At 38.5% G+C, this 25,083-nt stretch overlaps 4 protein-coding genes across 4 annotated transcripts; all 4 read right to left on the bottom strand.

The window, feature by feature from the left end:
- Window positions 1-2,602: 2,602 nt before the first annotated feature.
- Window positions 2,603-13,364, bottom strand: msh5 (mutS homolog 5). Its single transcript, XM_053326990.1, has 25 exons — window positions 13,257-13,364; window positions 13,040-13,163; window positions 12,836-12,916; window positions 12,521-12,574; window positions 12,316-12,437; window positions 12,065-12,174; window positions 11,764-11,799; window positions 11,357-11,439; window positions 11,216-11,261; window positions 10,338-10,476; window positions 10,134-10,196; window positions 9,913-10,041; window positions 9,721-9,793; window positions 9,430-9,539; window positions 9,211-9,297; window positions 9,027-9,114; window positions 8,837-8,904; window positions 8,128-8,246; window positions 7,904-8,030; window positions 5,508-5,657; window positions 4,985-5,059; window positions 3,697-3,843; window positions 3,300-3,437; window positions 2,803-2,876; window positions 2,603-2,723 (listed from the first exon to the last, which is right to left on the bottom strand). The coding sequence occupies exons 1-25, from the start codon at window positions 13,362-13,364 to the stop codon at window positions 2,603-2,605; spliced, it is 2,472 nt and encodes an 823-aa protein (XP_053182965.1).
- A 1,332-nt stretch (window positions 13,365-14,696) lies between these two features.
- Window positions 14,697-15,682, bottom strand: si:ch1073-228j22.2 (SPRY domain-containing SOCS box protein 2). Its single transcript, XM_053326989.1, has 2 exons — window positions 14,938-15,682; window positions 14,697-14,827 (listed from the first exon to the last, which is right to left on the bottom strand). The coding sequence occupies exons 1-2, from the start codon at window positions 15,680-15,682 to the stop codon at window positions 14,697-14,699; spliced, it is 876 nt and encodes a 291-aa protein (XP_053182964.1).
- A 2,587-nt stretch (window positions 15,683-18,269) lies between these two features.
- LOC128366306 (H-2 class II histocompatibility antigen, E-S beta chain-like) lies at window positions 18,270-20,167 on the bottom strand. Its single transcript, XM_053326988.1, has 5 exons — window positions 20,092-20,167; window positions 19,623-19,898; window positions 19,248-19,529; window positions 18,836-18,949; window positions 18,270-18,295 (listed from the first exon to the last, which is right to left on the bottom strand). The coding sequence occupies exons 1-5, from the start codon at window positions 20,165-20,167 to the stop codon at window positions 18,270-18,272; spliced, it is 774 nt and encodes a 257-aa protein (XP_053182963.1).
- A 1,899-nt stretch (window positions 20,168-22,066) lies between these two features.
- Window positions 22,067-23,705, bottom strand: LOC128367123 (H-2 class II histocompatibility antigen, A-U alpha chain-like). The gene is made up of 5 exons (XM_053327938.1): window positions 23,671-23,705; window positions 23,462-23,542; window positions 22,987-23,247; window positions 22,607-22,888; window positions 22,067-22,497 (listed from the first exon to the last, which is right to left on the bottom strand). Exons 2-5 carry the CDS (start codon window positions 23,523-23,525, stop codon window positions 22,376-22,378), a joined length of 729 nt encoding a protein of 242 aa, XP_053183913.1. The 5' UTR covers window positions 23,526-23,542; window positions 23,671-23,705; the 3' UTR covers window positions 22,067-22,375.
- Window positions 23,706-25,083: the final 1,378 nt, after the last annotated feature.

Raw genomic sequence — 25,083 nt, 5'->3', positions numbered from 1 at the left:
TAACAAAACTGTCCTTGTCCTGACCAAACACTGCTGCGATACGCCATTCTGCAACTCAGCACGCAAACTTCCAGTTGACACCCTTTTATGCCTCACCGTGGCCCTCCTAACTACCTGGCACCTAACTGAAGCCTCAATAGATCACAATAACTAACCTGCATTTATTTACTGTATGCTGCCAATACTAATATTTTTCATTCTGTAAACTCTCCCCAGAACAAAAACAAATTTAAGTATCTTTAATGCCGGACATTTGTCATTTATGAACAATTTTGGGCCTAATACTGACCCCTGTGGGACTCCATACATGTATATATCAACATGTATAGTCTTTAATTTCTTATCTTAAGCTCCACTCAGCACTTAAAACGTATGGAGAACCTACTTTGGCTTGTACTCCTACCCCAACACACAGTAATTAGCATGAGGACTAAACCAGTAGCTTCCATTTATTACAAAATTTCCTCTCGTGACACAAAACCATTCCCAGTAACAAAAAGCTTGACTGTCTGGCAGACCATTTTTTCCTCATCTAAAAATTTCGCTCATCAGATAATAAATTTGCACACAAATTTTACTTTACACCGGAGCACAGCTTTAGATTAAAACTTGGAGTCTACTTGTTCTGGTATTGTTCTATCAAACCCATTTGGGAACAAATCAATAAAATAGTTGGAACTATCATTGATGAAGCCCTTCCCAGCTGCTCTACTCTTTGTCTTATTGGGTACAATATGAATATATTGTTATAGTTTCAGGAAAAAAAGATAGTATTAGCTGCCTCAACTGCTGCTAATGAAACCATTAATAAGGGTTAGGAGCCCATTATAGTCCTGAACCTGGCTAAACCTTTTTTCAGATGTTTGTTTACATAAAGGATCCACTGCCAGAGTTGATACTGTGATAAACTGGTCTAAAGCTTTTGAGATTATCAAGGGGCTTAACTAAACCCAACCTTTAGCCTTGCCTTGATCTCATGTCCTTTCACATAACCCTTTCTTTTTAGTGCATGTACATGTATGTTTGTAATTAGCATATATTGTTTGATGTGTCTGTTGTCGCTGTGGTTTGTTAGATTTACTATTGTGTGCTGTTCTGGGTGTTTGTTTAATTGTACATTTACACTAACTTGTAGTTTTTATTTGTTTGGGCTTTTTTTGTGTATTATTATTTTACTTTGTCTTTATTTTGTTTCTTTTCCTTTTTTGCATTTGTTGTTTATTGATTTATAGTTATTGTTTTTGTCATCTTTTTTTCATTCCTGCGGACTAACTCCTGTTCCCAGAGTGGAGTTCCCTATGTGCTTGGTGATGTACAGTTTTGTTTTGCATTATCTCAATAAACATTTATCATAAAAAAGTGTTTACTGTATCTGCTTTAGTGTGTGGAAGATTAACATGTACAAAAGCACCATACTGTACACTCATTCTGAATACTTCAAAAAAGAGCCATGAGGATAGTAAATGATGTAGCAAATGCTTTCGTGAACACACTAACATGCTGTTTTTAAAGACACATGCTTTGAAGGTCATGGGTCTGGTAGAATTTAACTGCACAAATAATGTACAAAGCAAGAAATAATTTACTTCCTGGCAACATACAAAAAATGTTATTAGACAGAGGGGGGTTAATTTAAAAAACATTGTACCACTCTGAAGAGTATGTGTATTTCAGTTTGCGGGGTGAGTTTGTGGACTGGTTTAGATAAAGAACTTAAGCAAAGTACAAATATAAATCAATTCAAGAAGATGTACAAAAAACTAATTTTGTAAAGGTACAGCGATGAGGAAGGAGCCTTGTTTTTCTCAGGCACTGTGGCGCTCAGTGATGTTGTTGCTTTTATTGTTGTTTTTCTCTGAGTGTTGAAACCAGCTGGACAATGATTATATGTGTAAATATGATAAATATTTAGGTAATTAATAAAGTTATATATGATTCAAGCTGAAATCAATATTTAATTTCTATGTGATAAACATTAAGATAGTTATCTATGTGGATATACTGTATGGTAGACATGAAGTTCATTATTCAAGTATATAAAATGGGTATGACCATATACTGTAAGTGTGTATATCTATTGCTGTATGTTTACTTTTCATTTAATTGATTTTTCTTGTTTTCTTTCCTTATTATTTGTTACATGTTTGAAACAAAAAACCAAAGGAAAAAGACTGCATAAAATGATGCTGAAAGGGCTACAACCAAAAAGTAAAGAAAAATCTTTACTGGAGTTTTGTACATTTTGTTTGAGTTCTAACTTAAAAACATCATTTAGATGATGATTGCATTAAAGGTTATTACATTTGTCTTAGATTAGACTTAATCTTACTAAAGAGTCGAACAGTTTTGTATAACATTTAATATTTTGTAAATAATAAAATTCAATGAAACATGAGCTGGTAGTTTCTATGCAACAATTTTAACCTTTGTAAGAAACACAAAATGTTTTTGTGTTTCAGTATGTTTATCCATAAAAGAATGTCTGCTCCTTCAGTAGTCTTTTTTTCCCCCAAACTCAGATGAAACTTTAAGGAGTGACTGCACACACTGACCACAGAGCTGTAGAAATATGTTGGCAGCTGCAGCAAAAGAAAAAAACAAATCAGCTGTGATTGAGCAGCTCCCCAGCAGAGGGCAGAAGGTCCTCTTTCATGAAGCGCTGCAGGTCCAAATCTTTGTCCTCCAGGTCCAGGCTCAAGAACTTCTCCACCAGGGACCTGCACCTGTCAGGCACACGGACATGTTTACCAAACGGCTCTATACTGAGGATTTGCTTTGTCTGTCAGTCTGACTCAAACAAACCTGTTAGCCTGCTCATCTGATGATGCTTTGTCAATACGTTTGATGGGTCTTCCTGTCCTGTAGAGTTCAGACACCTGAACAAACACACAGTTAGCTTATGTGAGTATGCTGTGTGTGTGTGTGTGTGTGTGTCTGCCATTGGCTACCCTTTGGGACAAAATTCAGGGAAAAAAATGGGTAAAGTTAGGGTGTCTCCAGGTAATGAATGTCCATTTATGTAATGCCATCAAAAGTGACCTAAGTAAACGTGTCTGTCATAGGGTACTTTCAGGGACACATTTCAGGCTAAAGATCAGTTAATTGGAGACAGCTTGCAACTGGGGACACAATGTCCATGTCCCAAATTAGAAAAAGGGTTAGGGTTAGGTTAAGGTTAGGATTAGGAAAGTAGTGGTGATGGTTAGGGTTAGCCTCCAGGAAATGAATACAAGTCAATGTAATGTCCCCAAAAGTGACCTAAGTAAATATATGTGTGTGTGTGTGTGTGTGTGTGTTACCTCCACTCCTCTCTGTACAAGGCTGGTTGGCAGACCTGCCAGGGTAGCGATGTTGGCAGCATAGCTAGACTGGCAGATCCCTTCCTTCAGTTGGTACAGAAACACCAACTCATCCGCATCCACTGCTGTCTCTAGAGTCTACACACACACACACACACACACACACACACAAATATGCAACCACATACACACAAAAATCACATTCACATACTTCTAATGAGGTAAAACAGATCTGAAGTGGAGCCTCATTAGCTAATTGGGTATTTGGAAGTTTGCTGTGTCAACAAAGCTCTGCACCACATTAGTTTTCCGTCATATAACTTCATCTTGCATTCACACAAGTGCTTCAGGCTATGTTTAATCATTGTGCAACTTCAGATAGAGTATCTCTCACTACCAGCAGAGACAGTAGGCCAGAGGAGGGAAGCAGGCCTAGCTGCAGCAAACTGTGGAAATTAGTAGCCAGGAGGACATGAGGGACATCTGCAGGAGCTTTTATCAGCCAATGAGAGATCGATGCAGCCAGCAGGGAGAGCCCATCGACCTGAGGAATAAACATCATACTGTTGACTGTTTTTCAAGGATGAAGTTGTGATGGGATAAAGATCTTAATTCAGGTTAAGCTGTTTACTCAAACCCTCGATCGCTTGAGTTGCTGCCATGAATTAACCAATTAACTGAACATTCCTGCCCTCTGTCTGCCCGCCAGATGTCCCCTTTTACTTGTTGAGAAAACAATATGTCACAAACACTAATGATCATATGCCATCAAAATCTGTGATCTTCTTGATTATAATGTTACTTCATCTTCACCAATGACAATGTATTGTCTTGCAATAGAAAAATAATAATCTTTATTATGAACATGCATACAAGAATGTAAATACTCAATATTTGGTATCTTTTACTTTACTTTTTTAAATAGACAGATACATTTGGAAGATACACCTCAGAAAGAAAGCACTTCAACAGAACTGCTTTGTAACTTACAAACTCACTCATTCATGTTTAGTAGGCTACAGATCCTCCACAAAGGAGAGCTGTTCCCACCACCCCTGCGCCACTACAGCAGCAGCAGTTTAGATCTGCAGAGGCAGATATGTTTATGTTGCCTCCTACAGGCAAAGAAGGCAATGCCTGATGCCATTTTTAATACAATACTTGCAGGTAATGACTTAGCTGCATTTTAGCTGTTATTCTTATGTTTTTATTTTAATCTTGTACCACCAAAGAGAATGTGTCACACAAGCCCCCAGCAGATATTAACATAAATACTCAAATATAACAGAAATGCTGTTGATGTTATGTCAGTAAAATACCAAATGTAAGCTTAAAATTATTTTGTAAATGAATTTATGTTTTATATTCCTTTTTGACATTTTTTTTATTCTAGTATTTTCTTCACATAAAATCTGGTTTGGATTCTGTCCTTCCCTCTCCAAACTCTGTAGCCAGTGCTCCAAAAATTGTACAAAACATTTGTATATTTGCTGTCCTAAGGTGCTGCTGCTGTTGCTATTTTCTTGCCGATAGGTGGGACATGTTGGGTTGAACTGAAGGTCTGTTCATGTGGCAGCTAATATTGTCTGGGTTTGGTTTCAGGTGCTTCACATTAATGAAACTGCTTGTCCTTTTTATGTGTTTGCATAACAATGATGGATTTAATTCACAAAGCTTCTCCTTACAGTGTTAGTTCCTTTTCCAAATTCATCGATGAGAATTAATGAGTTGCCAGTACTGCTGTTGAGAGCCTTGGCCATCTGGAGAATAGAGAGATAAACAGTTATAATGCACTTTGTTGTTTTATTGTGTGTGTGTGTGTGTGTGTGTGTGTGTGTGTCTGATTGTGTGCACACACACACATTTTTGTTACCTCTTAGGGACCTTTTCTGAAGTCCTGGTTCAGGTTAGGGATACGGTGTGAGTTGACGTTAAGTTAAGGTTAGGGTTAGGCATGAATTGATTTTGGTTAAGGTTAGAGTTAATGAAAGGATGTCAATGCCCTAATAAGGATAGGTGCACAAACCTGTGTTGTGTGTGTGTGTATGTGTGAGATGGCTGTAGGCAGTAAATGCTTTTAAAAAAATGTCTTGACAGGTGGAGAGTGGGAGTGGAGCTGGAGGACAGTAGTGTTGGAAGTTCATTTTTTTTTATTTCCACACCCACACACTGACACACAAACACACACAGGAGCTTGTGTGCATAAACCTGGTTGAGGTCTATCATGAAGGTGCTGAGGCCCACAGACACCGACTCTCTGCTCTGCATGCGGGTGAAGATGCCATCCACCACACCGATCTCTGCCTCCTTTGCCGGCACGTCGGAGCCAATCAAAGCCATAAAAATAATCAGACCCACCTGCCAAAAAAGTTTCGGTTACAAGTCAGGGTTGGAAAAAAGCAACCTGTTTTTTTGAATCACTAAGCAGGATGACAGAAATAGGGAAGATTGACATGCATCAAAATGTTCATGTCATCAGACAACTCAAAAAGATTGCAGGATTATTAAAGGTTGAATATGTAGAATATTTATTAAAAGCTATATTTTAAAAAAAATAATACAGCCACAGGGCGTTTTGAGGGGTACAGAATGAAAGTATTGCTTTTCCATAAAAAAAAAAATTCAGTCTGAATTAATATTTTTAAAATTTTTTGACGGGTTCGACAATGACGTTCTGACACGTTCTGTGTACATTGTACCAGCCATTTAGCGGCCGGAATTGCGGGTTGCCAGGGTTGTCTGTTGTTCCGGCGCAGCTACTGTAGGCTGGCACTGGGTGAAATGGAGTTGTAAACAAACACGGCCGTGTTGGACTTACTAAAACCAGCGTTTTTTGCTCTCAAGTACAACTTTTCATCACAAAACTTCGAAGGTAAGACAGAATATCTGTTAGTCGCTGTAAATAAGTGGTTGTTTACCTTTGTATTCTTTGGCTGCTGGTTCACTGAGTTTTTAGCGCAATAATAGTGGTACTGTTGAACTCGCCAGGGTCTTAGCTTTCATATGAGATGCTATTTGTTTGTGTACCATGAAGTATCAAAACGGTAGCAATGGAAATGTGGAGAGTGGGTTGACTTTCTGACGCTATTCGGATTTTGATATTTGATCATTAACCTCTTAACGCACGCTGTTCCCTTCACGGGACGGGACGGATGTTAGGAGGTAGCCACACGTTCTTCTGAATGTTTTAAACACCAACCCTTAAACATATATACTCATGCCGTACATTGTTGGAAAGCTTAGATTGTTCTGATTCATTCAAGACCACTCACGACTAATATGGTTGCTCACAGCCGTAATAGTATTAGCGATTAGCTTGGCTAGCCACTCAGCTAAGTGAGAAAAGCTATAATGCCTACATACCTTCAAAGTCTTCCCTTTATCCACAACGATCATCTTATGACACAGGACTTTATGTACAGCTCGCCAAGTATCCATTCTTGTGAAATATGAAATCCGTTTCCATAAAACCGAAATATTTTCCTCAATATGTCCATGTATTTAGTCCAACACGTAATGTAATAACACAAATAACAAACCATATACGGTCCGTTTACGTCATTTCCTGACCTGCGCGTCCATCTCAGACTACACGTGACTAGATGTTTACGACCGTGAGCCTCTTCTGCTTCTGAAGACACCACACACAAGCCAATCGGTGCTTAGGATTAGGCAGTACATGCAGAGACATTGCTGCTACTCCCACTGGCGTGTTACAATGTAATGTACCTCGGTGGTTTCAAGTCAGTTACAGCGAGGGTATGTTCGCTTCCTGTTTTCAAAATAAAAGCACCAACTCTATCGTTATGGTTTTCTTAATAATAAAAGGCAACGGGTGTTTTATTTTGTGAAAATGACCGGAAGTGCGTTACTCGCTACGGCTAACTTGAGTGGCTCCGAATTCGCAGGAACAAAACTTTAAGCAGATGTTATTTGGACAAATTAGCGTCACATTGTTGATCTAAAGGGCTACTTTCTCACCTAAAAAGGTTAGACATGTGGATAAAGTGGTATATTTACAGAGTTAGAGCTAAAATAAAATCCAGCACCGGACCTGGCAACCCGACTGCTGGAATTACTTTTTGGTTGTTGCGACTACGATCTCGAGACATTAGATGGCGTTGTTCTGCTCATTCTACATATTCTACCTTTAAATATTACGCATTGAGAAAATAATTTCATATACTGACACTGAGGTTTTTGCTATCTTTTAATTTATTGTTCTGATTGTGTTTTCTGATGAAGTTGTAAATTGTAGTTTCCCTCTACCAATTAATAAAGGAAAACAGTCTGAAAAGACAAACACACATTTTAATATTATCTTATTTGGTAGGGAGAGACCTGTGCATCATGACAAGATGTTAACCTTAAAACATCATCTTGTAGATTCTGAAATGTGTATCTGTAGTGTAACTAGTGGTGCTGAAGAATGTTGAAGACAGTCTGCAATTATTTCCATCCAGTTGTTTAGTCATCTTTTGTTTCATAAAGCTCTATTTTAGTGTTATTGTAACAACATGCCTAAGTACAGCTTATTGCTGAGTGTAGCAAACAAAAGAAGTATCACTAGGATACGAGAGCAGAAGCAGTGTATCCAATCATACCTGTTTCAGGTAGATACTCTTTCCAGATGAGTTGGGTCCAGTGATCACCTTCACTCTGCCTTGCATCTCAGAGCTCTGGAAAGAGTTGGCCACAAACACCGGAGAGCACAGCTCTAACAGCGGATGTCTAAAAAAACCATCCCCAAAAATCGAATGTAGCAATCTTGTACTGCACTCTTCTATAAAATACCACAAATATATTGTTTGACATAAAGTGTGTTTACCTGCCCTGTGTGATTGTTATCTTCCTGTGGCTGGCTAGTCTGGGTGAGGTGTAGCCGTACTCCTGGGAGGCGCTGCTCATAGCCATCAGACAGTCTAACTCAGCAGTGAGATCCAGAATCTACATAAAACACACATTAAACAAACTGAACGTCCTGAACAGATTGTTTGACTAATGAAAGAGCAACACACCACAGTTCCCAGAACTCAAGGGGGCCGTGCCTGTGAATTGGAACAGAAGCTGTTCTAACTATATTTTTGTGCAAATATGAGCATTTGGAGCATACACATGGATAACAAAGGTTTCAATTCTTTTTTAATACTGTAAAAACAATTTTTTTCTTTTCCATTAATTTAATTGCAAAGTTGCAATCTGCCAAATAATTAGACTATTCCCATCACAGCAACATTGTAAACACAATAATTCATCATCTGACCTTACTGCTCTCCCTGCACTCAAAAACCACAATTAAATTTGCAATTGCAGCATATCCATCTGTCATGAGAGAGTTATCACAGCACTGGAAAAGAGATTGTAATGGGATCAGGACTTGTTTCATAATCATAATGAACACAACTAAAAGAAAAACTGACAGCTAATCATAACAAAATCCACTTACACACACTGGCAATACTACTTTCAATTATATTGTTAGAGTGGGACTTGGGACATGTTTTAAACACTTAATTTATGCTCATATGAAAGTGCACCTTGTAGAGGGAGGCGCTCCTCTCCAGGATTGCATTCTGTAACTGAGTCATGACCGCTGTCTCCATGTCTGAGAAACAGGAAGTTCACTATCAGGAAAATATCTTGACAAATTATAATGATTGTTTTGGTTAAAAAAGGTCAGACACATATTTATCATGTAAATGTTTTGTGTTATTGAAAAAGTAATACCTCTAATGTCACAGTGCAAGTCCCCTAAGAGGTCGTCCAGCTCCTTGGTTCTCTGGCTGCGGTAGTGCAGACGATCCTCGGACAGGAACTGGCTCCCACACACATACACAGATATACATAAGTGTTTGAACTTTTAGTATGTTTTCACACAAACTAACATAATGAAAAGGCGTTAAGATTAATCACAGACCATAAAATCAAGCCCTTCTATCTCAAAATCCTCTTTCTCCACCATACTGGGCAGCCGAGGGACAGAGAGCAGGAATCCAATCTGTAGGGAGAGTCAGATAAATAAACAATTACCATCAGATAACATGAATTCTGCCAATAATATAGTCCATGTGCAACAAATGCTTTAATAAAAATGTATCCTCCAGGGCTTTTGTAGCGATAAATCTCAGACCAGAGGGATGTAGATGACACAGCAGGAGGGGATGCGAGCATCCAGGTGCTCCAGCTCTTTCCTGGCAACGTCTGTCAGGAAGTCGGACAACCCCATCATCCTCCTCTTCTCTGACAGACAGAGAGAAAGAGCGCAGTTAAGACTTTCAATCGACTACCATATAAAAAGGTTCACAACATAAACACAGATGTGAGACCTCTGATCAGGCTTTTTATGTATATTATATTATTATTTCTGCAATTCAAACAGAGATTATTTAATTAGTTTTACATCCAGTATGGTGGCACTTACTCTCATCAATGGCAGGATCCACATTTGGTTTGATGGTGAAGCGTCTCTCGGCTATGCTGGTTTCAAAGTCCACCTACATTCAGAGAAGGAGCTAAACTCATTAACACTTAACATGGTGTAGTGTTGAGTGAGTCAATAAAAGCCAGCCATATTTGTCAGATTCGTGGCTGTGTATTAATGTGAGTGTCTCACAATGCGGCTGATAAGAGAGGCGATGTAGTGGAGGTCATCAGAGAACCCTTCACTGATGTCACGAAAGAGCTGAATGGACTGAGACAGGTGACGCACCGTGTCTCGAATACACACTGCACTGTACACTGTCTGAAACGCACACACACACACACACACTATAAAACCTCTTTGTGCGCACTTAACAAAGCTACACATGGATGTAGTAATAGTGTTGGTCCAACCTTGTAGAGACTCTGCCAGTCAGTAACTTTGGTGTGAGAGAGAGACATCCTGCGGAGAAGAGTCTATACACACACACACACACACACACACACACACACACACACACACACACACACACACACGGACAAAGAAAATCACAGTAAGCATTGTAGTAAATGGTCAAAGATGTAGAAGAAAGAAAAGTCATTGGTCATAGTTGTTACTGGGATGTTTCTGATGTTGCGTAGCGAGGACTGCAGAGTGTTCAGGGAGTCTGAGTTTCGAGGTGATGTGAAGAAACGTATCACTTCCTGTCTCCTTTGTAACACGGCCAGGTCCAGTGTTGGCCGCAGAAACCACTGTCTAAGACAATGAATGGTACAAACAAGCATACATGTCATCTTCTAGTCTCTGACAGTATATTGTGTGCATGCAAAATGATAATTAAATTAATAAAAACATGTCAGATTTATCCAAATGTACATTCCCACAATAATTATAGCATGGAATTATAATCACCATAATATCATTAGTTACAGTACCAAGACAGATGATGCATTATGTTGGAAAAGCTGACACATTTATCTTGTTGCCATAGATACAAGCAGCAGTAAATCCTCTGCTTAAATCGCAAAACAGCAGTTTGTGTGTCAATATGAGACAAAAATGTCATTTTTGTTGCTTTGATAGTGTTTGTTTCTAATGTTCTTAATAATACATGTACATTTATAAAGTTTATATGATCATTTTTAACCAGTTAGTTATGATCATTGTTATATTTATTATTATGTATTATTTTCATTATTGTCTATCCTGTTTTTAAATAAGTTATAAACTTGCTATTAGAATTACTCATAGCAACAGTAGTAGTAGTGGTGGTGGTACTGTAGCATTACTAATGGTACAGGTATCTGACTAATAGTATCAGTTCCTCATACCAAATACACACATTTTGCACAGCAATGATACAGCATGGCAGTAAATACATCAGTTAAGTTTAACTGATCTGTTAACTGGTCTTAAACAGCTGTCTTTTGATTACATTAAAGCCCCTTTATTATTTTGTTGCCGTGTGATTCAACTCTAGCAAGACATTTCTCACCGAAGCAGTTTGGAGCCAAACTTGCACCTGCAGCGGTTCAGTATTCCTGTAACACAATAATGACAGAAAGTTAGTGTAAACAGCATCACACTGGGCAGAGAAGAGATAAAATCCTGAAAGACAACAGTCTGAGCAGCGTACCATAAAGACTAAGTCCTTCTTTTTCACCTGAGTGCAGCTTGTACACTGATGGGTGAAGTTCTGATTTGAATATCTGCAGCACACTGAAACAAATACACAATCCATAATGATCTCTCAGCTACTCTTTGTGTCTTTAATAAATCTGATTTTAATAATGTATTTTATACATAATAATTCATAATTTTATGCAAAATAATTTTAAAAATACAACAAAAATAAAATAAAAATAAAATATATCACAGAATTAACTAACAACTCATCATTTTACATATATTAGTAGAAATGTGTATTAAACAACTGCATTGTAGAAGTTTTAGTTTAGAAGATCAGTTTCAGCTTTCAGGGACATACATTTGAATTGGACAAAGGTCATTAATGTAATAGAGACTGTGTTTGAACACTCTTACCTGTACGTGTCTTGATCAATACACACCACACCTCTACTATATTAGGGAGAAACACAATGCATATTTCAGAGAAACAGAGAACAATGAAAGTATATAAGGAATAAAATGTAATGCAGTAAATATATGAATACTCATGATTCACTACGGCGTGCTTGACAGACTAGACGCATGTAGCTAAATACAGTGAAATAAAAAGTCATTGAAAAAACTCTTTCATGGTCCTCATTATGAAAAATGTGTAATCACAGCCCTGTGTGTGTGTGTGTCTGTGTGTATGTTACTACATTTATGTGTGTCTTACAGTGTGTAGGCGTGAAACTGTAGAACAGGAACTCCAACACTGCTGTCTTCCAGCTCTACTCCCACTCTCCTCCTGTCCAGACATTTTAGCAGTGCACCCACTGCCCTCAGCTACCCACCACACACACACACACACACACACACACACACACACACACACACACAAAACCAAGAAATTGATCATTCATGATCAGCTCTTGAAGATAGATGGACTGAGGAATGAGTGGTATGTACTGTAGACAGCTGACTCACCATCAGGGGTGAGTCAAAGGAGATACAGGAGGAGAGGTACGACATTTTGTCTTTCTCTGAAATGGAGGCAGGAAGGAAAGGCAGATGGGCAGCAAGTAGCCTTTGCTTACCAACCTCCAGACCTGCAACATTCATGCATATTTAATGAGATCTTGCCCAGAAATTGATGAGGACATTTGCATTTTATGAGTAGGTGTATGTTTACCAAAGTCAACATATGGATAAGTAACCACCTCTGGTTTGTAGTCAGGGTTTGAACCTGGGATACAGAGAAAGAGAAAGAGAGAGAGAGAGAGAGAGAGTTCTCATTAAAGTACTGATTTAAGATGATAGCACTGAGTCAGTGTGTTCAGTAAAGGCTGCGTATTACATCACTCTTCTCCCTTATCACACTCGCTGGCTGCAGTGTCAAGCTTCTCTAATCGCATATCATTCCCTTGACCCAGAAACGTCTTGTCTCTCACCACGTCAACAACAAAAAAAGAACTAACTCTTCTGGTGCATTTTTCCCAGGGCTCACCCAATTGTTGCAGGAAGTTGGTCATGCAGCGCTCCTGCTTTGCACTAGTAACAATCACATGGGGACACACCTCCTGGATAACTACACAAGAGAAAAAAGAGAGGGTTATAAGGAAAATACAAGTATCAATTTATAGACAAGATAATAGTTTTGGAGCAATTAAAAATTGAAAGAGACTGGGTTAATTGCAGGTGTACTATTTACCTCTGGCCAGCAGGCGGAGCTCATGGTTGTCAGGAGTGTCTACCATGTAGTGTAAAGAGGAGTCTTTACCATCATAAAAACAAAGACCCAGCTGTCCATGCTGGACCAAAACACTCAGTAAAACCTACGAATAAACAGAGACAGACAGGACGGTGTATCTCAGTGCTGTAGTCCAGTCATCTGCTGGTTTTATTTGAAATCTGAGCTGGATTCCTACCTCAGGTGAGTCTTCCTCCTCTTCTTCTTCACCACTTAACCGTAGGCCATTGGGACCAAAAACGTGCCCTCCTCCTCCATCTCTTCTCAAATTTTCTATTGCTGCCATGAAGTCTTATTTCTACATAGGAACAGTCAAATTAAGCTTGTAGTAGTCATTTGGCTGTATAAAATGGGTACAATGTGCAAGCTAGCTAAACCTGCAGACTTTCAACTAACTTAGCGATCTAAAGTTATTCAAGATAGCCGCCATTTAGCTAGGCCGGCTATTTTAAGCTAGCGTCCTTTAGCCAAATTAACAGTCCAGCCTTAATTTAGTTAGCAAACACTTACATGATAGGTTGGGGCTTTTTAAAGTAAAGCCGACAAGTTGTGTGTATCAGGAAAAGTCCGACTTGTAACTGAAAGGAGCGTGATAAGATATTTGTACCTGTGTCCGCAGAAAGCTATGCTATCCTTTAAATGTTGCTGTTTGGCGCGCTCATCCCGTTGTCATGACAACAGCTTCCTGTTACTGATCATTAGTTTCACAGAACAATCAGACTCAATCAGACTTAGTACTAAAAAGAATAACTGAAGAAGAGTTGGAAGGGAAGAAAGCGTGGAGTTTCCTGGTGAACTGTTATGGAGGAAGATAAAAGGAAGTATGCAAGCTAAAGTTTTACAGTAGGCCTAATAATTAGGACTCAAGTGGAGGAATACAAGTACACCACATAGCTGCAGGAAAACATTGTTTATTGGTATCAAAAAGTTATAATTAATACTGTGCATGCTGCACACTGGAGGGACTAACTGTGCACATAACTTCACTCATGGTGTAAAATGTCTTCTTCCATAACTGCAAACTACCAGAAACATCGTAGTGTTATTATAAATTATAATTAAGTTAGTCATGATTACAGTAGAAACTGCAGTGGAAAAACAGTAATGATAATGTCAAGTCACAGTATGAATGCAAAAATAATTTATTTTATACACAAATAAAGAAACAGGCAGATACAACAACAGAACCCCCAAAATCCAAACTTCCCCCCCAGTGAACTTTATGTTATATAGCAATAAATAATATAATAAATACACTTGTCATACAGTATACATAATATTTAATATAAAAGAAATGCAAATTCTTGGTGCATTGCAGCGTTTGACATAATGTTTCATACTCTGTGTGTGTGTGTGTATACACTACGAGAACATTATTTTCTTAAATCTTACTCATGTCATTACAGTCCATGACATTTTTTATAACATACATAAAGGATGTGAGTAGGTGTGTCACCCAAAGATAAACCTTAATAGCAATCAATATGACAATAAATTAAGATAGATAATGATAACATTTACAGTAAAGATTATTAAATTATAACAATATGCTATGAACATTTTAAATTTATAGGAAAACTTCTTTGATCCTATTTCATATTTGAAAATCAAGAGCACATTATTCACTAGAAAGCAGGTATCGCTGGAGAACAGGTGGAAGAGGCAGTTTGTCAGTTTGATTCTGCCTCTGTTGCCCTAAAACCTGACGAATGGAGAGTCCACATAAAGCCATCAGGGCAGGAGGATCACCTGAGAAGGAGAAAGAAAAGTGTTTTCATGAGACCCAAGTTACAGTTTCCATCCTCATTGTCACTGCTGTTCTAACTGAGGCCGATTTGTTGTAAAAATATTACACTCACGTGTGACGCCGTTCAGGTATCGTAGTCGTATGGTGGCGCCTCCTCTCACACAGCTCACCGCTGGGAACAGCTCCACCCCACGTGGAAGGTCTTTAAAAGCTACGCCCAGGAAGCTGCTATCCACAACAAATCCCAGAGTCCCTGCGTCAGCGTCCAGGACCAGCAGAACACGTTCAGGGATGAGTAGAGGTGTCTTTGCCCCCTTTGTGTCTGTCAGGATATGTGATGAAGTTAAAGATCCATAATCTTCTATAGTCTCAGTGCAGCACCTCTTTCCAGGGTACAGTCCTAGACTCTGTCCATCGTGCCAAAGCTGATTGGTTTTAAGTTCCCAGCCCCAGGACTGCGAGTCTTCGCCCACCAGCACCTTGTACCCCGAGGCCTGCAGAGGACAGTTCTGCCTGGAAATACCCACGACGGCGTGACTTCCTCTGTGATCAGGGCTCCACACCACCTCCCAGACGTGAAGCCCACTCTTCACCCCCTTCTCTGCCCTCACCCCATCGCTGCTCCGCTCAACAGGTGAACGTGTCACTTCATGTTTGCAGGCAGAGAGCGGGAGATGAGGGGAGCGGTGGGCTGAGCTCCAGTGTGAGCGACTGTCTCCAAGAGAAACTGGGGAGGAGTTCAGAATGACCATGAGGCGAGAGGATGCCGGGACAGCCCGTGAACAGAACGCTGATGGAGAGGAAGGAGGGCTGTCAGCTGATCTGCTGTACAGCCAGACGGACAGCGAGACACCCATCGGTAGAAACAGTCTGCAGAGATGAGCACAGGATGCACACAGGCAGGGTCACCACCGCCTCTGTCAGGTGTCGTCAGAAGGAAACTGAGGAGAAGAAAGATAATAAAACTCTAATGAACACAAAAATATATATAATGAATACCTTTGTACCAAATTTAATATCTAGGTTAAGTAGCAGCAGTAAGGAGTTATTTATGGTAAACGAAAAAATACAAAAATTGCTCAATTTGCTCAATGGTGCAAAAATAATCAGTATAAAAGTAAAAATGTCGACTATCAAGGCAAAATGTCCTGTCATGTTGTAAAATATACTAAAAGTGAATGATTACTGGTGCATGTAAACAGCATTGTAGTGTAATTGATGGCGGTGGAGTTCATTCTAGGTATTCATACTGTACTGAACAATACTTTGTGCTGTTGATGGATTTAATTTACATTTTAAATGCTTATTATAGATTTTCACGAGCAAGGACAACACCACCAATGAGATACGTTTGAATTTATTAACAAGATTTGCACCCGGGCATCGAGGACCCCCTTGGAACCTGAAGGGGTGTAATTGGGGTGTGTTCCCGCTCCTGAAACTGTGCTTCACAAGCTTCAATTAAATGTGGTCTGCTGTATCTGTCAGTGTAGATTTAAAGGTGAAATGTAGTGGAGTAGAGGTATAAAGTAGTTTAAGATTAAAATAAACAAGTAAAGTACAAGTACCTCACAAATGCACTGACGTATGGGATTTTAGTAGTTTAGTTTAGTGTAGTTTAGTTGAGTTTGCACAAGTTAAAATTTACACAAAAAAAAGACAGATAGTGAAAGATAATATACAGTGCAGGGAGAGGCAGAAAACACAAATTTAAAGCCGCCACCTAAAACATGTTAGAATTTCAGATATTTCAGAAATAATATAAACATAAAAGTGAGAACAAACCAAATGAATATTACAATGAAGTACAACTTTCATATGGAGCAGATTATAGAGGGACAGATTATAGGGGGAACGATAAGAGTAGAAATGAGAAGTTTTAAGAAGTCTCATCCACACATTTAAAGATGTTAAAGGCTCCTTCACCTCCAATTTAGAGAAATAGCTCACAGTAAATCTTAAATCTTAATTTCCAATCTTACCAGCTGTTTTTGTCGACTCCTTCCCTCTAGATGCAGGATGATGTCTTTCTGCATCTTTCTGTGCTTGTTTCTGTTTATAAATTACTCTTATCAGACGTCTTATCGCTGCTCGCTAACGTAGCTGCTCTATCCACTTTGGTGACGGGTTAGGGCCGACCTCCGGGACGGGAACAGCACAGTCCATCACCGCGATCTGACGCCAGTGATAAGGACAAGCGACTCCGTGACGTGTTTGTAAAAACTGGAGCACCAAAACACGCTGAGATAGCCTACAGGATGCAGTCTTAATAGATCACAGTCTGTCATCTTTTTCCCTCCATTTATTCAGTCTGGATTTATTTCTCTTATTAACGCGTCCGGTAATGAATGTAAACGTAAATGGCGAAACAAAAGAAGAGGATCAAACTCGGGCTTTTAATTAATAAGAAGATGAAGATGAAATAAAACCCAAAGCGGCTCATTATTCCGGACAGCGCATGCGCACACAAGGCGAGTCAATGTATGTGTGTGTGTTCCCTCAGTGCTGACTTGCAGGCAGTGCTGGAAGGTACTCGTCTGCACTCAAAAGTTTGTTTTTTCTTATTGTCCCTACAGTTGGATGTTTGAGCTTCACTGTGCAGAGTTTGAAAAGGCTGTTTTCATATTCATCTGCTTAAAGTGGAAAGTTTCTCTATGTCCAATATAAATTCAATTTTAAGTGGTGGGCCTACGAGCATGATTTGTGACATCAAAAATAGTTTGGAAGCCAATCATGGTCCAGTATAGGGATGTAGCAATCTGACTTTTTCAGTCTCGATACTGATCCAATACCATTGTTTAATTAATAAAGTTTTCTCACTTTGTAAAACAAAACATAACAAATTAACACATAAATATATTGGTGCTTTTCCACTACAAAGTTCCAGCATGACTCGACTCAACTCGGCTCGACTTGACCGTCCCACACAAGATTCAAACCCGGCATTTTTAAATACCAACAACAGTGTTACAGCCATACGGCTCAATTTTCTTGCTTTGTGTGTGACAGAAAGCCACATACAGCAGCAAGTACACCACTGCCTCCATGTCCTCCATTGTTTATGTGTTTGTGTCGCATCCCCCTTACCTGTAAGACCACACTGAGGGCCTAAATGCCCTACGGTTTAGTTGATGAGAGCAGTGATAAAAGTAGGACACAACATGTTGTGTGTTGTAGGGATATACAGAAGAAACCAGAGATTTTATTATGATGTCAGTTTTTATTTTTTAGTGATTTGAACTTTTAGGCCCATCAAGTTGTAAATGTAGTGTAAATGTACATTTTTTCATACAAAAGCACAAAATAAGGAATTAGTGAACTGAACTTATACCTCCCTTACAAAATTTACAAAACTTATGAACAATCTACAGACTTCAGACTACAAATAAAAGTGATGCATTCATATACTGATCCAATGCACTCCTCCACTGGTAAAATAGTGTCTCAACTTGTTGGTACCTGCACTCGTCCTAGAATAAAAAGGAAGAAAGATGAGTCATATGTAGCTGACAATTATTTGATGTTGAAGCGTTAACAACTACACTGTTAAGTTGTCTCAGAGGCTTTGATTAAGATGTGGAAATATGATTTAAAGGTCAATGAAACGATACATCTTCTATAACAGGAACGCATTTACAGTATACAGGGACGTCCATGAGTTGCTTGCAGTCATGGCATGTAATAACATTTTTCAGGTGCTAACATCAAATGTAAAATGGCATCAAAACAATTTGTGACTGCTTGTGTCTTCAAAGTCTTCAACGTCTTAAAACATGCAGATTGCAGATATATTTAGCTGTTTTTTCACCACACTTTTGCATTAGCTGCCAGCATTGGAGGCCCGAAGAACCTTGTTATTTTTTTGGTTAATTTAGTCCATTTTCACACCAGTAGTAATTATAAATAACAAAATAGAAAGACACAGTCAGAAACTGTTTTTAAGTGTCTATCATTTGGGCAGAATTAATTTCAGCCATTTTTTTAAATGTTAATTTGACTTAATCTCTCACCTCTCTTAGTGTTCCTCATGTAGCAAGCCAGCCCAGCACTGAAAAAGACCAGACCCAGCACCAGCCCTGCTGTCCCAATAGAAATCTTATTGATGTTTGACTCAGGCATGGGGTCTGAAATCACATTAACACTACATTAAATCAACACACTATACATTAATTTATTAAAAGTCCTTGATGTAGAAATCCTCTCCTTATACTAACATACAGCATATATTGAACCAGCTTTACTGTATGTGAAGATGTCATTTAAAATGTATCACAGATGATAAAAACATAATGAGGTCCATTGTTTGAAGATGATGATTTAATTTTTATTTTAATCATTGCACTGGTTTAAGTTAAACTAATCTATGCTGTCACACCTTACAGCTCCTGCACTCTCCACCTGTCCACATGCACACTGACCTACCCCAGTCATAAAACTTGGGCTCCATGAGGCTGGCATGCTCCACCATGCAGGTGATCTTCTCTCCAGGTATGGGTGTGTACTCTAGATAAGAGTGGATCTGGTACAGCCAATTCCCATTGGACAGCTCGTCAGTGGACGTCACATCAGATGTCACCTTCTTTCCGTCCCTCAGCCACGTCACTCTGATTTGTTTGGGATAAAAGTTGTGCGCACTGCAGACGAGCATGGCTGGATGTTTGCTGTTCGCTGTCTCAACTGACCTCATCTTGACGCTGGGCTCGACTGGAACAAATAATCCAAACATAAAAGTTTGTCATGAAATACCTTATCTTTTATAAACATGCTTATTATGCACTTGTTAATACTGAAAGTCGCCAAAATCACCTGATTTCAATAAGACATCAGCTACCATTGGAATGCTGGTTTTGCATAACTCTGTATTCTTTTGTTCCTGTTTTAATAAATCTGTATTTTTGTTGAGACCATCTGCAATATCCTTTGTTTTCTTTGTGTAGCCGACATACTCTCCCCGAGTGCTGTTGTATTGGACTAGAAGCATCTTGTTGATGTAGATCTGCTCCAGGTAAACAGCATCATGGCCATCCTTTGAACTAAACTGGCAACGAACTAAACCATGACCATAGCGAGCGTCTGTAACACAAAGCCAACAAATATATTAATAGCTTTCTGTTTATCACCTTTCTGACACTACAGAATATGAAGGTTAACAGTTTCTGTTTCAAAGCTGTACTAATACACAGTAACTTGTATCAACATTACACAGTTGCCAGTTTGAACAGCAACACAAATAAACAATGATATCTTCCATTTTTGTGTTACTTACCTGCTCTTGACAATAACAGACACATTAGTGAAAAGAAGCTGATAAAATGCATGTTGAGAAATGACAGCGCAGTCATTTTGGCATGTTGAGGCACTGCCTGCAAGCAGGAAGTGAAGCAGTGTGTGTGTCATTTCCAATAAGTCCTCTAAAGTAGGTGTGGCACTCTGTGGTCATTTACATGCGGTTGTTTGTGCAATGACAACATTGGTTCTTATAACTTGGACATGGCTGTCGTTATATTTTAATTCTTCTTTACTATCTGCAGATTTCGCAGACTTTATATAAGCCAAACAAAAGTGTTTTGTTCTTTTTTGTCTCATTTCATTAAAATTAATTACATGATTTAGCGTTTGATACACGTATTAATTGATTAATTTGTAAAATATTTATATTAATTTTATATATTGAAAGCCTTGTAATCTTAAAGTCAACTTTATTGGTTTGTTGCAGAAACTAAAAGAACAATGAATCACACACAGCACAGTGATAAATCTTTACTGATTTATTTCATTTCTATAAGCATTACTGCTCACCTTAAAGCAAAAAAAAATTCTAAATTCATATTTTACGTACAATAGTTACAGTATATAAGTATATAAAGTGGATTTTTACTGTTTCCAGTAGTGGGAAATGTATTCAGATCATTTATTCAAGTAAATATAGCAAGGTCACACTAGAAAAGTGTTATAAAAGTAAAATATTGCAGGCTGGGCCTATAGTATTGCATTTATTTAAGACATATAAAGTAGCAAAAAAACTAGAAGTACAAGAACCTCAAATTTGCTTGAGTAAATTTGACATACCTTACATACCATACATTTGACACAGAAATAAAAAGTATATTAAAACAAACTTAAGTATAGTTTATCTGTCATTATTTCATTATTGCTGTTGCCAAAAAGGAGCTCAGGCAAAATAATGTGACCAGACTACGTGCAGAACAAAGTCATAAAAACAAATGAAACATAATCATAAAATCATAAATATAATCATTGACCTGTCAGAGATATATTGCAATTATTTGATTAGAGGAGACAAATAAAGTAGCAAAAAACTGAAACAACAAGAAAAGTTTACTTGAGCAAATGTTACATACTTCAAAAGACAAAAGTCGTTTCTGTACATTTTACACATAAATAAAAAAGTAAATTAGAAAGAAGAGCTTAACCAGAGTATTTGTGTTATGCAGGTTTAATAAATGTGGAAGTTAAAACAGCAGCCCAACTAACTTCCTAGAAGTGCGGGCCAGCGGGGGACAGGCGAGGGGGGACATTCGCGCTTCAGCACAGTACGGAACAACTGGCCATAGAGTGAGTGCGCCCTTAATCAGTTTTTTTTTAATTAACTTACTATGAGCAATTTTTAAAATAATTTTCACAACTACCTTTTATTTAGTTTTTTCCTCTTACTGGCAGAAATGATCTTCCATACATTTGACTCTTTTTCATTCAATGTGTAAACACCCCCTTAAAAAAAACTACTGTCCTGGAAAAAAACCCTCAGCTAGGCTGGTAGAAATTCCAGGACTTCAACAGCATATAATTCACATAATAAAGAAAAAGAACATCAAAGAGTCAGGCAAAACTCCTTATTGCTTTCACATATTTAGGGAATGCCTCGGGATCCCCCAGGAAGAGCTGGACAAAGTGGCTGGGGAGAGGGAAGTCTGGGCTTCCCTGATTAGGCTGCTGCCCCCGCGGAAGAGGACGGTACGGTATTTAGAGAATTTCCACAATTATTTTCTTCACTCAGACTTGACGTCATTGATGACCTTTAAAGCTCTCTGTCCTTTATTTAATTGGTATCCCTCTGACAACAGTCAGTAAAATATTAATCACATGATTACTGACCTTATACATATGTTGGCTTGGGTCTGCTTTGAGTTTCAGTTCTTCATTTATGGTCTCTGACATTTCCGCCTGATGCTGACTGATGTCAACTGTGACAGTATTCTAATGAAGCCAACTTCCTACATTTCCTACACCACATTTGCTTACTTTAGAATAAATGGCAACATTGTGATGCCAGAAGCTGCAGATTCAGACCTCTCATAGAAGTATTTCATGATTTTGTGGTGCATTGTTTAATTTTATTATCCATTTCTATTCTCCTATTAAATCGTGGTGAAGAAGTGTACCTGAACACCGGCTTTTACATTTTACAAATTTGCACTTTAGTTTATGAATGTGCAATAAGTTGACAGAAGAGGATAATAGAGCACTCCAAAATCATATGTTTTATGTATCATCAAATTAATCTGCATAATCTCTTTTAGACAGGAAAATTACGGTCCATATTTTGCCTTGGCAATTAAAAATACCCCAGCTGCGATCCCGAACAAGCCCACAGTCAGGCCTACTCCACAGTAAATATTTAGTCCAAGACTTTGATGACTGAAGTCAGGTTCTGTGGAGGAAGTAAGAAAATATTTATTATTTCAGACACAAGAAAGAGTTTCACAACAAGCCATTGTATTATTTCATATTTAAGTGTCTTTGCAATATAAAACAATCACCCCAGATTCTTGTTGTAGGGCTCTCCAGGGCTGAGTGCTCCACTGTGCAGCCGTAAATGTCTCCCTCCTCTGGTGTGAATGTCAGGGTTGAGAACAGGTGGAAGGTTTGATCATTATTGGGATAATATTGATTCAGAGACACCCCCTTCAACACAGGATGTCCATTTTTGGTCCAGTGGACATTGATGTCAGGTGGGAAGAAATGATTCACAAAGCAGACGAGACTGTTTTCAACACCGAGCTCAACGTCCTCAGAGGGGTAGAGGACACTCTCAGGTGGGTCTTTGGTGGATCAAAAGACAAATAAAAACTGTCATTGGTGTTTCATTCATCAGAAATAAATATTGAAATGATTACAACATACACTGTATATTCCTCACCTTTTACATCTGGTATCATCTCGTCTTTCTCCTCCAATGCCACTATTACTTCACACGCTCTCCTGTTTTTTAGAGCATTTCTATACAAATGCATATTCTTAAACATTTCCTGTGGTTCCAGAACTATAAATTTGGGCACAGTGTATACAATTTCTTCTCTCTTGAAATCCACATGTAACACCTCCTGAGCGTCAAATGTATACTGTGCCTCAGTTGTGCCATTCTCAAAGCAGCCCACCAAATAGACAACTTCATGTTGAACTGAAACACAATACAATAGAAAACAATAAATTAATAAATGTGTTGGAAAAACCGTTATCAACAAAATGCTAATCTTGTTTAATCCATTTCTCTTTCAGCCATCTGTTATCCACAGAAACTCTCAGGTGAAAAGGCTACCTTATATTTTAATGCTTATGGAAATTTAGTCTTAATCTTATTATAGCAGACAAGTAAATTTGAAACTCGTTCTTACTTTCTGAAAAGGCGTAGAAGGTGTTGAGCAACAGGACTGCAACAGCAGAGCTGAAAGTTTTCATCGTTGGAGTCTCTCAATCTGCACAAAGCAATGGTTTATCCGTCATTATTGCTGACAACTCAAACAAAACCACGTGACCAGACTGTGTGCAAAACAAAGTCGTAAAAAGAAATTAAACATTGCTTCCTAGATAAATAATCACTGACCTTTATCCAGCTGTCCTTGAGTTACCAAAAGTGCACCACTATAAAACAAAATTCTTTTGAAGAAAGAGATTAACCAGAGTGTTTGTTACACGGCTCTAATGAATGTGGAAGTAAAACAGCAGTCTAACCAGTTCGTGCAACTTCTGAGAAATGACAGCATGCATTAGTAATCTACCTGCATCATCATATGAGGAGTGTTAAGTAGGACACTTGAGAGAGTAAGAATGATCTTTAGTTTTTGAAACTAGCTGTGTTTTTCTAATAGAATAATCTTCAGCAGAGGTTCCCACACTATTTGTGAAACCTTCATCACAAAATTGCTGCATATGAGTATTGCATATGCAGACTACATCTAAGTTAGTGAGCATTTAAGGCAAAGAGTGATTAATCCTTTTGAATAGTTTAGGACAGAAATGGTCAAATTATCCAGCATCCATATATATATGTGTGTGTGTATCGGCGAGTTTATCTTGTGAATCTTTGGTGTCATAACTTCCAGGTTAAAAAGCACTAACTAAGGGGTATTGAGGATTGTCCTCTCAAAACATTCAAAATTAACACTTAATGCTGAGCGTGTAGGTGCTTGTCCAACAAGCATGTTATTATCAATGCTTCCTGTGTGTGGAGTCAGAGGCCCAGAAAAAAAAAAAAAAAGTGGCCAAGTTTTGTACAAAATGCTGTGGACACAAAGGCAGCTTAGAGGTTCAGAACACCAACTACATGGCCGTGCAGGTGGTCAAGTGGTTAAGAGTACCTGCCATATATGCAGAAACCCCTGGTTCAATTCCTGGCTGGCAGACCTTTCTGCATGTCACAACCCCTCTCTCTCCTGTTATTTCCTGTCTCTCTCTACTGTCAGATAAAAGCATCTATGCCAGAAAAAACTCTTTAAAAAACAACTACATGACCAGTTACTTTAAACATTTGTTCACTGATAATGAGAGTTGTGGTTGGTTTATTGATGTGTGCCGTACATTCATACATTTACATTAGACCAAGGGTCCAGACTTTAGGTTTACTGAAGGAATGAAACCACTGCATAGGTTCCCCATGATGTACTCAAATAAACAGATACAACAAAAAGACCACAGTGTTACAGATAAAAACAACTGATCCTACACAAAAGTAACATAACTGTTAAAAGGGTGGAGTTAAATTATTGTTCAAAAACAAGAAAAGGAAAAAGAAAATACTTTGGTAGTTCTAGTTTAGAAGACAGGAGAAAGACTAAGAGCATTTAAACTTGAGAACTGAAAAACAAAAGTTGATGTTAACTGGACAACCATTCACACTCACATTCACACCTACAGGCAATATAGAGTCACCAGTTAATCTCACCTGCATGTTTTAGTCTGTTGGAGGGAAGCCAGAGCCCTCTAGCTGTGAGTCAGTGCTAACTGCACCGCCGTTCAT

Source organism: Scomber japonicus, chromosome 10 (assembly GCF_027409825.1).
Source record: "Scomber japonicus isolate fScoJap1 chromosome 10, fScoJap1.pri, whole genome shotgun sequence".
Classification (NCBI taxonomy): Eukaryota; Metazoa; Chordata; class Actinopteri; order Scombriformes; family Scombridae; genus Scomber; species Scomber japonicus.
The sequence above is the reverse complement of the archived record's forward strand: the minus strand, read 5'-3'. Positions and strand labels throughout refer to the sequence as shown.

Bases quoted from the DNA above. Each gene is read 5' to 3' on its own strand.
- msh5 (XM_053326990.1), bottom strand. From the start codon at position 13,364: ATGGCAGCAATAGAAAATTTGAGAAGAGATGGAGGAGGAGGGCACGTT. The intron at 5,658-7,903 runs GTATGATTGGAT...CTTTTTTGGCAG, and splicing joins AGAGTATCTACCTGAAACAG to GTGGGTCTGATTATTTTTAT. The intron at 3,844-4,984 runs GTAAGGAGAAGC...TTTATTCCTCAG, and splicing joins TTGGAAAAGGAACTAACACT to GTCGATGGGCTCTCCCTGCT.
- si:ch1073-228j22.2 (XM_053326989.1), bottom strand. From the start codon at position 15,682: ATGGGTGTCTCGCTGTCCGTCTGGCTGTACAGCAGATCAGCTGACAGC. The intron at 14,828-14,937 runs GTGAGTGTAATA...TCTCCTTCTCAG, and splicing joins ATACCTGAACGGCGTCACAC to GTGATCCTCCTGCCCTGATG.
- LOC128366306 (XM_053326988.1), bottom strand. From the start codon at position 20,167: ATGACTGCGCTGTCATTTCTCAACATGCATTTTATCAGCTTCTTTTCA. The intron at 19,530-19,622 runs GCGACTTTCAGT...TATTTGTTCCAG, and splicing joins ATTGAAATCAGGTGATTTTG to TCGAGCCCAGCGTCAAGATG. The intron at 18,950-19,247 runs GTAGGTCAGTGT...ATGTGATTTCAG, and splicing joins GCCCAAGTTTTATGACTGGG to ACCCCATGCCTGAGTCAAAC.
- LOC128367123 (XM_053327938.1), bottom strand. From the start codon at position 23,525: ATGAAAACTTTCAGCTCTGCTGTTGCAGTCCTGTTGCTCAACACCTTC. The intron at 22,889-22,986 runs GTGAGGAATATA...GATCCACCAAAG, and splicing joins GATGATACCAGATGTAAAAG to ACCCACCTGAGAGTGTCCTC. The intron at 22,498-22,606 runs GTGATTGTTTTA...CTTCCTCCACAG, and splicing joins CCCTACAACAAGAATCTGGG to AACCTGACTTCAGTCATCAA.